Raw genomic sequence first — 15,298 nt, 5'->3', positions numbered from 1 at the left:
CTCCCTGTTCACAGGATAAAAGCTGTCATTCAGTGGTAAGTGATGGTCGGGGAAGCCTACAGCTCATGAGTACTTGAGAGCCTTCAAACATCATTGAGAGGACTCCGGACTCATACAGAGCTCAGCTCACACTACACTAATAAACTGTGATTTCATGCAAACATGTGACAGCACTATGATTACACTGTCTTTGTGACATACTTACTTTAATTAAATGAGAGATGAAAGTGAAAGGAGGCACTATGAAGAATTAGGAAGGGTACCACAATGGCGTATAATGCCAAGATGGGTAGCGACATAAACAGAAGTTTTATTAGTGTGGTTCTGCTAATTTATCAATAAAACAGTTGTATAGAACAGAATATAAAAAAAATAGGCAAGCACATTAATTGTGAGAACTGTTTGGTTATAGTCTTAAACCTCCCAGCAAATGTTTGGCAGCCTTATTTGTCAACTGTTCACATACAAGACAAGGCAAAATATTAATATTGAAGTTTTATAAATGATACCTGTCGGCATTACCCATTAGCGTTGTATCCTGCTGTACAGACACACTTACCGATAAAATGTCTTCTTAATGTTGAAAGACAAACTAGACTTTGAAGGCTATGACAACAGGCTCTATATGATCTTTAAAGAAACTGTTACTTTATTCCAGATTATGAAAAACACCTTTGATAGCATGATGAAAGAGGAAGCGTCGTACCAGGAGAAGGTGAATGAAATGCTTCCCTGCATTACACAGCTTAACAAAGAGACAGAGGATCAAAAGACCAAGTTGGAGAGAGTCATAAAACAGGTTAATATCTGCAATTGTGCAGGAGATACATGTGTTATGCTCTGTACAGAACAGAAATGTGATTTCTTGTAAGGATCAGTTTTGTTTCAAGTGATTTTATGTTCACAAAGGCTCAAACCTGTAATCTTTTCCCTTAGTAATTTTACAGCAATCTTTAGAAAATGCCTTAATCTTCCCAACTAAAACATACAAATGGTTCTTCATGTGATGCGGCGATATAAAAGGATTACTTGATGCTGCATTGACGAGCTATTTTCAAAAGCGTGTAATTGCAGCAAATAACTGAAGGTATTGAATGTACCTCTTATAGTACAACTATTACAGGGAAGCTCCACCTTTGACTCACCTAGACTGTATATGCTACAGATTTAAAATGTAGCATATCTGTAATATGTATTAATGAGAACATTAAAAGCAAAATTATTACACTGTATTTCGTCAATTCACTGTTTCTCTCTAGAATTGCACGACCCACATTTACTAATGTGAGTGCACTAAATGTGGCACATCTAGGTTTAGAGAAATGATGTGCGCCTAGCTCAGAAAAGGTGTGGTTTATCAGGAATGGATGTGTCCTAATATTCAACATTTTGCTCCACAAATCTGGCATAAATTTCTGTTGCAAATTAAAGTTAGACAAAAGTGTCTAGGCATGCACCAAATATATCATCCAACCTGAGATAAATTTGCCGCATGTGTAGTCTGCCTGAGTATACTCCATCTATGGGATTAGTAAATCTGCTTCAGTGTGCCTGAAGTGCTTCTTTTACTCTTCTCGCTGCCAAGCTTTAAATACAGTATACGTTCTTCACACTACTAAATGTATTGGCAGACTGTGCTGTATAACGATAAGCCATTAAGGCTATGTACACCTTTTGAAGGAAATTTTTGTTTGATTTGCATTTCACTCATTTTTGGCTAAAAATCATATTTTCTATTGGCTTTTATAAAAAATATTGAGCCATTCTGTCACAAAGGGTTAACTGTTTTTCTAACTGTGTACTTTCACTTTTTGGCGATTATCTAATAACCTTCTTCTCTAAAAACTAAGAGTTCATAAACACTTATTTAAGCCACATTCTTATCAGTAAGGTAAGGATTGAGCTTTGATGAGTGTTTATAATGTTAGAGAGCAGAGATAAGAACTCTGTCTGCTCCTCAGATGACGGAAAAGACAGAAAATCCACAGGTTGCTACTACAGCATCTCCGCTATGTAGTGAAAAAAGACCAAGTGAAAAAAAAATTTTTAGCCCAAAATAAGTACAAGGCAATAATAAAAAAAATTGGCCCCAAAGGTGTACATAGCCTTTACAGAGATGACAGGGGGCTAAAAATCGGCTCCCTGGCACAAAATGCTAAACACAGATCTCAATGGGAGTCAAATCATTTTTGCTGACATATTTAATTTTACAGTGTTCCAAGCTGGTAAGAGAAATTCGCTCGGCAAAGAAAAGCAAAGATGAAAGCCAAGATGAACGTGATATTAAAGTTCGTGAGCTGCGAGACTTCAACAAATCTATTAACAAGATGTTGGCCCAAGCAGTGGATGAACACCCAGAGCTCAACTTACCCTTACAGATGTACTTTCAGCAGGTCTGTAGGTCTTTGTGAAACAACTGTGCTTGTAATATTTATCAAATAGATATTTCATCATACAAGATGAATAAATGAGAAACATTTCTCTACTAGGAAGATAAACAAAAACGTCCATACTTGTTTCTGGAAGTCCTCTGATTTAGGGGGCTATGTTACCAAATTGCATACTAGTATGGCGCTGGCAGGAGTCCTGAGAGGTCCAGCGTCATACTGCATTGCTGAAAAAAAATAATGGAACTTGTAAATCACACATTGGATCTTGATGAACAAAAGATTATCCTTGAAGATGACTTCCAGGGGATCACTTCCAAGACCTAGATCATGGCTGGAAGATAGCACTCCAGTCTCTTTCTAAGCCTGTGATGTCATGTTCATTGATCACATGGCCTAGATGCAGCTCAGTTCCATTTAAGTAAACACTGATCTGAAATTGATGATCTTTTCTGAGGAGAAGTCATCAATATTAAACACGGGAAAACCCTTTTAACTGACTTGTGGTTATACTGTCATGCCTGCATTCCATTAATTTCTTTGAGCAGTGTATTACCCTTTCTGATCAGTGCACTCACACAATCAGCAGGAGGACATGGCTGTAATACACAGCGGGGCTCCTGCTGCAACGGCCAGGATGCAGTCAGTAGTGAGTGCAGCATTTACAGTTGCAAGAAAAAAGTATGTGAACCCTTTGGAATGATATGGATTTCTGCACAAATTGGTCATAAAATGTGATCTGATCTTCAACTAAGTCACAACAATAGACAATCACAGTCTGCTTAAACTAATAACACACAAAGAATTAAATGTTACCATGTTTTTATTGAACACACCATGTAAACATTCACAGTGCAGGTGGAAAAAATATGTGAACCCCTAGACTAATGACATCTCCAAGAGCTAATTGGAGTGAGGTGTCAGCCAACTGGAGTCCACTCAATGAGATGAGATTGGAGGTGTTGGTTACAGCTGCCCTGCCCTATAAAAAAACACACCAGTTCTGGGTTTGCTTTTCACAAGAAGCATTGCCTGGTGTGAATGATGCCTCGCACAAAAGAGCTCTCAGAAGACCTACGATTAAGAATTGTTGATTTGCATAAAGCTGGAAAGGGTTATAAAAGTATCTCCAAAAGCCTTGCTGTTATCAGTCCACGGTAAGACAAACTGTCTATAAATGGAGAAAGTTCAGCAGTGCTGCTACTCTCCCTAGGAGTGGCCGTCCTGTAAAGATGACTGCAAGAGCACAGCACAGACTGCTCAATGAGGTGAAGAAGAATCCTAGAATGTCATCTAAAGTGGTTAAACAGAGGGAGGAAGTATGGCCCCTGGATCTGCTGTGTACATATGCCTATAAGATCCTTCTAGTGACAGATAAAATACACTACAACACAAATGTATTGCAGTGCATTATGCAAGCTATCAAGCTTCAAGTCCAAGTGGGACTGAAATATAAAAAAATAAATAAATAAATAAAATACAGAAAACCAATTTGCTTTATTATGTGAAAAAAAAAATGAAAACATACACACATTTAGTAGCATTTTAGAGTCCTTATGGTGAACACTGTAAAAATTAAAAACCAAAAATGGTAAAATTGCTGTTTTTACATCCCGGCTCCTAAAAATCAGACAGCCAAATGTGATTAAAAATGATACCTGTGAAAATGTCAACTCATCTGGCAAAAAATAAGCCCTAAGGCAGATCTGTTCGGAAAAAAAAAATACAAAAGTTACAGCTCAGAATATGGCAACATAAAAACAAATATTGTTAAGCTTTTGTTGTGCACATAAAGGTAATGTGTGATAATGACATTCTCTCAATTAATGACATGTCAACTCATCTGGCAAAAAATAAGCCCTAAGGCTGCTCTGTTGGTAACTCCCATATTGTACTTTATGACACTGGTAACTCACATATTGTACTTTATGACACTGGTAAAATGAAGTAAAAAAAATCATTTTTATTTATAAAAAAATACCAAATTTACAAAAAAAAATAAAAAAAATTGCAAATTTCCAAGTTTCAATTTCTCTATTTCTATAATACATAGTAATACCTCCAAAAATAGTTATTACTTTACATTCCCCATATGTCTACTTCATGTTTGGATCATTTTGGGAATGATATTTTATTTTTTGGGGATGTTACAGGCTTAGAAGTTTAGAAGCAAATCTTGAAATTTTTCTGAAATTTTCAAAAACCCCAATTTTTAGGGACCAGTTCAGGTCTATATATACAAACTAAGAAGACAGGTTGGCATTAGCAGGAGGTGCTCAAACCCACATGCAGTTGTGCATATATATAGGGGAGCAAATCCTGCACTTGTGGCCCGTTGCTAATGGCAATCCCCAGCAAAATGCATACGGTGGAGGATGCCCGCGGCGAACCACAAGTACCACAATAGACATCCTACACAAGGTAACAAGTGCGGATGTTATAATTAATATAACAATATAACAAAACAATAACAAAAACAGGTGCACTCTGCAGTCTTACTAAACCCTCAAACTGATTTTAAAATTGAGAGATTAGTCAACATGTCCTACGGTGTAGAACATGTCTAAGCCCGGGCACCACGCCAAGGTTTCTCAAGTAGCCCGGGACCTAACACTCTCCTACCTGAGCCGTATGGGCAATACCAGGAGCCAGTGGGCAAATTACAGGAGCATAAGGCCGACTCACAAACAGCTCACCAGTTACCTCCAGCATGTAGCCATGCTTGCAATGGGAGGAGGGAGGAGTCTGCGAGTCCCACTCAAGACTGGCTGATATGTCACAGGCCTCACAGGTGCACCTAAATGTGGCCTGTAGATGGAAAACAGGCACATTTAAATTGGAGTTTATACACCTCCAGGAATCTATATATACAAACCAGTTCAGGTCTGAAGTCACTTTGCGAGGCTTACATAATAGAAACCACCCCAAAATGACCCCATTCTATAAACTACACCCCTCAAGGTATTCAAAACTGATTTTACAAACGTTGTTAACCCTTTAGGTGTGCCACAAGAATTAATGGAAAATAGAGATACAATTTAAAAATTTCACTTTTTTGGCAGATTTTCGATTTTAATATTTTTTTTCCAGTTACAAAGCAAGGGTTAACAGCCAAACCAAACACAATATTTATGGCCCTGATTCTGTAGTTTACAGTAACACCCCATATGTGGTCGTAAACCGCTGTACGGGCACACGGCAGGGCGCAGAAGGGAAGGAATGCCATACGGTTTTTGGAAGGCAGGTTTTGCTGGACTGTTTTTTTTGACACCATGTCCCATTTGAAGCCCCCCCTGATGCACCCCTAGAGTAGAAACTCCCAAAAAGTTACTACTACGGGATAGGGTGGCAGTTTTGTTGGTACAAGTTTAGGGTACATATGATTTTTGGTTGCTCTATATTACACTTTTTGTGAGGCAAGGTAACAAGAAATAACTTTTTGGGCACCGTTTTTATTTTTTGTTATTTACAACATTCATCTGACAGGTTAGATCATGTGATATTTTTATAGACCAGGTTGTCGCGGATGCGGCGATACCTAATATGTATACTTTTTTTTTTATTTATGTAAGTTTTACACAATGATTTCATTTTTGAAACAAAAAGAAATCATGTTTTAGTGTTTCCATAGTCTGAGAGCCATAATTTTTTCAGTTTTTTGGCAATTTCCTTGGGTAGGGTATGATTTTTGCGGGATGAGATGACGGTTTTATTGGCACTATTTTGGGGTGCGTGTGACTTTTTGATCGCTTGCTATTACACTTTTTGTGATGTAAGGTGACAAAAAATGGCTTTTTTTACACCGTTTTTATTTTTTTACGGTATTCACCTGAGGGCTTAGGTCATGTGATATTTTTATAGAGCAAGTTATTACGGACGCTGCGATACCTAATATGTATACTTTTTTATTTATTTATGTAAGTTTTACACAATGATTTCATTTTTGAAGCAGAAAAAATCATGTTTTAGTGTTTCCATAGTCTGAGAGCCATAATTTTTTCAGTTTTTGGGCGATTACTTTGGGTAGGGTATGATTTTTGTGGGATGAGATGACTGTTTTATTGGCACTATTATGGGGTGCATATGACTTTTTGATTGCTTGCTATTACACTTTTTGTGATGTAAGGTGACAAAAAAATGGTTTATTTAGCACCGTTTTTATTTTTTATTTTTTACGGTGTTCATCTGAGGGGTTAGGTCATGTGATATTTTTATAGAGCCGGTCGATACGGACGCGGCGATACCTAATATGTATACTTATGTATACCTATACCTATGTATACCTATTTTTTGCAAAAAATGTTTAACTTTATTTGGGGAAAATGACATTTTTGTTTATTTTTACTTGAAACTTTTAATTTTTTGGGGGGAAAACTTTACTTTATTTTTTGTCCCACTTTGGGACTTCAACTTTTGGGGGTCTAATCCCTTTTACAATGCATTCCAATACTTCTGTATTGGAATGCATTGGCTGTATGAGTAATACTGTGTGTATTACTCATACAGCTTGCGGCCTGTGAGATCCAGGGGGCTGGATCTCACTGGCTCGTCACGGGAAGGCAGCGCGTGGGGACCCAATGGCACCGCCGCCCGCCGGATAAGGTAAAAGCTGAAAACCGCAGGTCTGAATTGCGATTTAAAGTTAGGACGTACCGGTAGGCCCTGAGTCCTTAAGGACTCGGCAAACATGGCGTACCGGTACGTCCTAAGTCCCTAAGGCAGGCATGTCCAAAGTGCGGCCCTCCAGCTGTTGCAAAACTACAACTCCCAGCATGCCCTAATAGCTGTAAGCTATCCAGGCATGCTGGGAGTTGTAGTTTTGCAACAGCTGGAGGGCCGCACTTTGGACATGCCTGCCCTAAGGGGTTAGGGGAAGGATACAGAAAGCTGTCTCAGAGATTTCAGCTGTCTGTTTCCACAGTTAGGAACATATTGTGGAAATGGAAGACCACAGGCTCAGTTCAAGTTAAGGCTCGAAGTGGCAGACCAAGAAAAATCTCGGATAGACAGAAGCGACGAATGGTGAGAACAGTCAGTCAACCCACAGACCAGCACCAAAGACCTACAACATCATCTTGCTGCAGATGGAGTCACTGTCATCGTTCAACCATTCGGCGCACTTTACACAAGGAGATGCTGTATGCGAGAGTGATGCAGAGGAAGCCTTTTCTCCGCCCACAGCACAAAAAGTGCCGCTTAAGGTGGGCTAAAGCACATTTGGACAAGCCAGCTTCTTTTTGTAATAAGGTGCTGTGGACTGATTAAACTAAAATTGAGTTATTTGGCCATAACAAGGGGCGTTATGCATGGAGGAAAAAGAACACAGCATTCCAAGAAAAACACCTGCTACCTACAGTAAAATATGGTGGTGGTTCCATCATGCTGTGGGGCTGTGTGGCCAGTGCAGGGACTGGGAATCTTGTCAAAGTTGAGGGACGCATGGATTCCACTCAGTATCAGCAGATTCTGGAGACCAATGTCCAGGAATCAGTGACAAAGCTGAAGCTGCACCGGGGCTGGATCTTTCAACAAGACAACGACCCTAAACACTGCTCAAAATCCACTAAGGCATTTATGCAGAGGAACAAGTACAACGTTCTGGAATGGCCATCTCAGTCCCCAGACCTGAATATAACTGAAAATCTGTGGTGTGACTTAAAGAGAGCTGTCCATGCTCGGAAGCCATCAAACCTGAATGAACTAAAGATGTTTTGTAAAGAGGAATGGTCCAAAATACCTTCAACCAGAATCCAGACTCTCATTGGAACCTACAGGAAGCGTTTAGAGGCTGTAATTTCTGCAAAAGGAGGATCTACTAAATATTGATTTCATTTCTTTTTTGTGGTGCCCAAATTTATGCACCTGCCTAATTTTGTTTAAACAATTATAGCACACTTTCTGTAAATCCAATGAACTTCATTTCACTTCTCAAATATCACTGTGTGTGTCTCCTATATGATATATTTAACTGACATTTTTTATCGTAACAACCAACGATTTATACAGGAAAATCATGATTATTAACAAGGTTGCCCAAACTTTCACATCCCACTGTATGTCCTGTAGCTCCAAATGGTACCATTAAAAATTACAACTCATGCAAAAAAAGGCATCATTCAGCTACTTAGATAAAAAAAAAATTAAAAGTTATCCCTACAACTCTTTATTTCAGTTTGGTTTACAAATACCAACCGGGACTTCAACACCAGGAAGCTCAAGATCGAGTTCCTCGCGAAGTTCAGTATTATCTGTTAGGTAAGTTAATGGTGAATTCCTTCTTTTTGGACCCTCTCCTTGCTATGGCTTGGATTGGTAAATGTATTTATTTTCCTTGAATGTGAATAAAAGTCAGGTTTTAAGAATCAGTCCTTGCTGTAAAGCGGTCCTTACAATATGGCATATGGTCATCAAGAAATATTCAGTTAGCCTGTGGCATATAAACACATACCCAGGGTAATGCATGTCAGGAAAACATTCACCACACTATTAGGGTCCATTCACACGTCCGTATGTGTTTTGCGGATCCGCAAAACACAGACACTGGCAGTGTGCGTTCCGCATTTTGCAGACCGCACATCACCGGCACTCTCATAGAAAATACCTTTTCTTGTCCGCAATTGCGGACAAGAATAGGACATGTTCTATTTTTTTACGGAACGAAAGTGCGGATCCGCAAATGCAGACAGCACATTCCGGCCCTATTGAAAATGAATGGGTCTACACCTGTTCCGCAAAATTGCGGAACAGATGCGGACCCATTTTTCGGACGTGTGAATGGACCCTTACACCACAACTTAGCTGAACTGTGGGCACAAGACCGGATGAATCCACATGGTTTATATCAAATCCTGAATCCATCATCTACATCAGGCATGCTCAACCTGCGGCCCTCCAGCTGTTGCAAAACTACAACTCCCATCATTCCCGGACAGCCTACAGCTATCATACATAAGGGCATGGTGGGAGTTGTAGTTTTACAACAGCTGGAGGGCCGCAGGTTGAGCATGCCTGAACTACATGAAATAGCAGATTGTGGTTTTTTTTTTTTTTTTTTTTTATATAGACTAGCCAAACTTTTCCCTAGGTTCAACTATTCAGTATGAGAACATGTGCCCTCTCTAGTCTTAGATTCTGATCATATCTGCATAAGCACCATGGTGGCTCAGTGGTTAGCAGTGTTACTTTGCAGCTTTAGGCTACTTTCACACTTGCGGCAGAGAGATCCGGCAAGCAGTTCCGTCGCCGGAACTGCCTACCGGATCAGGCAAAATGTATGCTAACTGATGGCATTAGTAAGACTGATCAGGATCCTGATCAGTCTTAAAAATGCCTGATCAGTCGAAAAAATGCATTGAAATGCCGGATCCGTCTTTCCGGTGTCATCCGGCAAAAACGGATCCGGCATTTATTTTTTCACCTTTTTTTCAGTCTGCGCATGCGCATACCGGAAGGACGGATCCGGCATTCCGGTATTCTGAATGCCGGATCCGGCACTAATACATTCCTATGGGAAAAAATGCCTGATCCGGCATTTAGGCAAGTCCTCAGTTTTTTTAGCCGGAGATAAAACCGTAGCATGCTACGGTTTTCTCTTTTGCCTGATCAGTCAAAACGACTGAACTGAAGACATCCTGATGCAAACTGAACGGATTACTCTCCATTCAGAATGCATGGGCACATACCTAATCAGTTCTTTTCCAGTATAGAGCCCCTGTGACGGAACTCTATGCCGGAAAAGAACAACGCAAGTGTGAAAGTAGCCTTAGATTTCTGAATTTGACCAAGGGTACTGCATTAAGTTTGTGTTTCCTAAGGGTACTTTCACACTAGCGTTTTTCTTTTCCGGCGCGGAGTTCCGTCCTAGGGGCTCAAATCCGGAAAAGAACTGATCAGTTTTATCCTAATGCATTCTGAATGGAGAGCAATCCGTTCAGGATGCATCAGGATGTCTTCAGTTCAGTCTTTTTGACTGATCAGGCTTTTCAGAAAACCGTAGCATGTTGTATTTTTACCTCCGGCCAAAAATCCTGAACACTTTGACTGAACTCCGGATCCGTTCTTTTTCCCATTGATTTGCATTAACGCCGTGTGTTCAGTCAAACCGGATCCGGCTTTTGCATGTTAAACCCGAAAAATGTGAAAAAAAAGTTAGTCTATAAATGGCAGGTCCGTTTTTTCCAATGCATTTTTTCATTGTGATCAAAATCCTGATCAGGATTCAAATGTAATCCGTTTTCACACGTTTTTCCGGATCCGGCGGGCAGTTCCAGTGTCTGAATTGAACGCCGGATTTAAGCAATGCTAGTGTGAAAGTAGCCTAAGGCTAAACCATTTTTCATCCTTGCTGCAAAAAAAAGTGATCATTTAACAGTTTCCTTTTGCTATCACATGCATGTACCTTGTAGAGTGTAATTAGATTGTAGGAACCATGAGGGATGGGGACTGATATATGTTGGCAAAATCTATATACTATTCTGTGACATGTGGGCTCAACAGGCTTTAGGCTGTTGTTCAATCTCATTACCATTTTCTGTAAGGTCTACATGTCAATAAGATCTCTTATTACTTTATGTACTGAGTTGCTGAGCCTAATTGGTGATGGATTTTTGCATTAAAGGGATTGTCTCACCTCAAACATTGGTGGCATATCACTAGGATATGCCAGCTGCAGATCCCACCTAAGGGACCCACACCTATCTCTAGAATAGAGCTCCGAAATGAACAAGAGCATACCGTGCATGCACGGCAGCCCTCCATTCAAATGTATGGGAGTGCTGAAAATAGTCCAGACTGACAACTCTAAAGAGGTAAAACAAAAGGAACGATGCGCTCTGTGAAGGACTATAGGAGGCAAGATAGAGGTTTGAGTCGCAGTATAATTACTTTGCTTGGTTCTGCGACCAGGCACAACACTGGTGTAGGCAGAGTATTGGTAATTTGCCACGTGCTGCGTAGCCGTTAGTTCCTGGATCAGGCCAAATCATGTAGGAGCCAAATTTGCAGAAAAAGGGTCAGGGATGTACATAGATGTTGTGGGTAGCAAGTGGTCTTTATTGGATCTATATACATCCCTGACACATGCAGAGCACAGACCCTTTTTACTGCAAATATAACTCGACAATGTCTCAGCCCTGTCAGCCATTCACATCCCATGCGTGGACAACGGGATCGCCAACAGGGAGCGAATAGAGTTCAGAGGGTGGGAGCTTCATCAACCTTCAGCAACTGGACGTGGACCTCATGGTCTCTCGTTGCAACTAAAATTAAAAGTGTTCGGTGCCCAGTCTCATGACCCCCTATGCACTAGCAGTGTTGGGCCATCCACAGAGTACTATGTAAACGTTTTAATTCTTTCCGCCTGGAGACTACTTTGGAACATCCCATGGTCTTTCCTGTGTCCCCCAATTGCACCAATGAAAAAAAAAAAATTGTTACTTACTGTAAAATCCTTTTCTCTTCTGTTCATTGGAGGAGACAGCTCCCACCATTCTACCGTGTTCTGGTTGGCCCTTGTTCTTCCTGTTAGAGACAGTTGTCTTCTCCTCTGGGTTCTTGAATTTTTGTATTGTCTCTGTTTCACTTACTCCTACTACTGCATTTGCACACACTGATTTAGCTTAGTCCCTGTGGGAAAAGTATAGCTGGTAGGAGGAGTGAACACTTTTTATACTTGTGTACACCCCCTAGTGGCAGGAGCTATCCCAGTGGTCTCTCCTGTATTTCCCTATGAACCAAAGAGAAAATGATGTTCCATTACCAGTGATTGAGCCTCTATTCAGAGACCGTTATACTTGCACAACTATCCTGTACTGGCATTAACAATAGGCAGAACGTAGCCAGCAGACTCCCTTTTTTATGTTAGCTATTCAGAGTGAGCTGCGGTAATATATGCATGCATTGAAGTTTTTTATTCTCATTATTTTAGATCAACTTCTTCTAAACTTTCGACAAGCTCCCTTCCATCAAGAGTAAACGTAGTCGAACTTGGTCTTCCTATGGCCTCTCCTCCATCAACTGCATCATCAGCTCGCAGCTCTAAGGCATCAAGTAGAGGGAGCACCCAAAGAAGTTCAAAGTAGAATGCTATGAAAAATAATTGTTTCCAGATTGTTTACTCTTATTGATTTCAGCGTGTACTGTGATATTGACGACCAATTAATGAAGGGAGACAAGTTATATTTTAAAACATTCTCGATTAAAAAAAAAAAAACTATATGCATCTTATGGCTTTAAAGTAGTTATCCAATGAATCTTTTTCATACCAAAAGTGCAGAAGGGCTGTAAATAGCGGATTTAAAGGGCATCTGTCAGCAGATTTGTACCTATGAAACTGGCTGACCTGTTGTATGTGCACTTGGCGGCTGTGTTGGCCCCATGTTTATATGAGCAGCTTTTACCCTAACCTACTGTGTTCTTCCCTTGTAGATTGTAAGCTTTTGTGGACAGGGTTCCCTCTCCCTCTGGACCAGTCTGTTAATAGTTTCTTGTTTATTGTATTTTTATATTATGTATTTGTAACCCCCTCTTGATGTATAGCACCATGGAATTAATTATTTATGGTGTATACAATGAATAAGATATTTTATGGTAGTATAGGAGCCTCTTCCAGTGTGCAGCAGAATACCATTGCTCTTTACTGTATAAAAGCTGACATACTTGAACAGGGGTTAGAGGAGCAAAGGCCCACATTCACAAATGTAATTGTGCCTAGCCCTCGTTGTAAAATGTGCTTAAAAACAATGGTACAGAGTTTTAGAAAAATCCACTGCACATACATGGGCTAAGGAGCAACACTCTGGAGTTCCCATTCGCGTCTTGATCTCCCTGCACTGCACCTAATTTTTATTAAGAGGTAAATGCCTCTTAAAGCCCCACCCCTTTTCTTCCAAAAAGTGGTGAGAAGCTGTAAAAGTTGTAACTTATAGCACAAATATGGTGTGCCCCAAATGTGCGCAGTCAATAGCGGGCCATGACGGGGACGAGCCTCCCTAGCGTCACCCACGATGCAGCGGCGGCCATGCTGGTATAAGAAGTGACCAGGTGCCGGAGAGCTAGGTAAGTACAACCTCTGTGAGGGGCCCGGGCATATGGTGGGGCATTATAGATCTTGGATAACCTCTAACTATTTTCTAAGTTTTGCTACATAAGCGTGTTTAGAAGGCACCCCTACCCGGGTATTGTTTTCTCCTTAGTGTTATAATTTCCCCTTCCACCTGATATCTACTCATAGGCATTCTGACAGGTGTTCGTCTTAACAGTTCTGTGGTAGAATGGAGGCTCAGGAACGTGAAGTAGGTTGCTGGATTACATTCAGACAATGCAGTAGAGGGAGGAGTGCCAGGGAGGCTAGCCCTGATCTGACACACCCCAACAAGTTTGCAAGGTTGGCAGATGAGGGGGATGTCAGTTCAGGGACAGCATTACTGCAGTAAGACACTACTACCAGCCAGGGGAATATCCGCTCCAGTGAGCACGGGACCAGGAGAGCAGGGCAGACCAGACAGTTTGCCTTATCTGTACCCCTAATGATAATCTCCCACTACCAGCACCTATCACATAGACATGTGATCGTCGAACGGTGGTTTTTTTTCCTGGCGCTCGAGTTCGACATATCCCGGATTTGGTTGATTACTGGGAGTAGCTGACAAAGACCCAGCAGTGATGGTCTACATTTAAACCAATGACAAAGTTAGTTGGGGGGGGGGTGCATTAAAATGATTGCAAGCTCAGGGCAAGGACCTTAAAGATAGTATTTTCTGAAATGCTAACTGTACCACTAGCAATACCAGAAAGGCAGCAGGATATTAGGGAGGTAAACAGATGGCTCAAGAATTGGTGTAGGAAGGAGGGGTTTGGATTCCCGGAGAACTGAGCCGACTTCTCTGTCGGCTACAGGTTCTATCGTTGGGATGGGCTGCATCTCAATGGGGAAGATGCAGCTGTTTTGGGGGGAGAAGATGGCTAGAAGGTTGGAGGAGTGTTTAAACTAGGTACTGGGGTAAGGGTAATTACATTATAGGAGGGAAAGATAGAAGTGCAGACAGAGGCCAGGGGTGAGGTAATGAAACTGGGGGAGGGACAAGAACAGTTTATAAGGAAAGGTGTAGGGTAAATACAAAAACCTCTTAATTGTACAGTATGTATACTAATGCCAGAAGCCTGACTAATAAAACTGGTAAACTGGAATCAGTAATGTCTGAAGAGGACAATGTCATAGTGGGAATAACATTGCTGGATGATGGCTATAATTTGGCGGTTAACATGCAGGGTTACAGTCTGTTTAGAAATTCTCATGAAAACAGGAGTTGGAGGGGTCTGCCTTTATCTAAAGCCCACCCTTCCAGCAGATATACGTGAGGGGAAAAAACATGTGGAGTCACTGTGGAAGAAATAAATAGAGGCAAAACCAATAATAAAATACTGATAGGAGTTTGTTATAAGCCACCTAATATAACAGCGTTCACAGAAAATCTACTATGAAGGGAAATACATGAGTCAGCAAATCATAATAAGGTTGTTTTTATGGGGTACTTTAACTAGCCAGATTGGGAAACTGAAAGCTGTAGATCTCGTAAGGGAAACAGGTTCTTGGCAATAACCAAGGACAATTATCTTCCCCAACTGGTTCAGGACCCGACTAGAGGGACTTAGTATTAACCAATAGACATGACAGAACAACAGACATGCAGGTTGGGAGACACCTGTGAAATAGTGACCATAAAATAATAACCCTCCAATTGTCATTCAAGAGAGTGTTTCTTCAGGGAGGCACAAAAATACTGAACTTCCAAAAAGGAAAATTTGACCAGCTGAGAGAGGCCATTAGCCTCACTAACTGGGACAATATCTTCAAAAATAAAAATGTATCCACAAAATGAGATATTTTTTAAAGGCACCCGAAACTCTAATTG

General features: G+C 40.8%; 1 protein-coding gene across 1 annotated transcript in view; it reads left to right on the top strand.

The window, feature by feature from the left end:
• CCDC39 (coiled-coil domain containing 39) overlaps window positions 1-12,600 on the top strand; it is a 63,207-nt gene extending 50,607 nt beyond the window's left edge. Inside the window, exons 17-20 of the mRNA XM_040428274.1 lie at window positions 659-799; window positions 2,214-2,393; window positions 8,560-8,642; window positions 12,313-12,600. Of these exons, the coding sequence (XP_040284208.1) occupies window positions 659-799; window positions 2,214-2,393; window positions 8,560-8,642; window positions 12,313-12,466 (558 nt within the window). The 3' untranslated portion in view covers window positions 12,467-12,600. The remainder of the gene's footprint in view (window positions 1-658; window positions 800-2,213; window positions 2,394-8,559; window positions 8,643-12,312) is intronic.
• Window positions 12,601-15,298: the final 2,698 nt, after the last annotated feature.

The sequence above is a fragment of the Bufo bufo genome, chromosome 4 (assembly GCF_905171765.1).
Source record: "Bufo bufo chromosome 4, aBufBuf1.1, whole genome shotgun sequence".
Lineage (NCBI taxonomy): Eukaryota > Metazoa > Chordata > Amphibia > Anura > Bufonidae > Bufo > Bufo bufo.
Note: the sequence above shows the minus strand (reverse complement) of the source record. Positions and strands in the feature narration are given on the sequence as shown.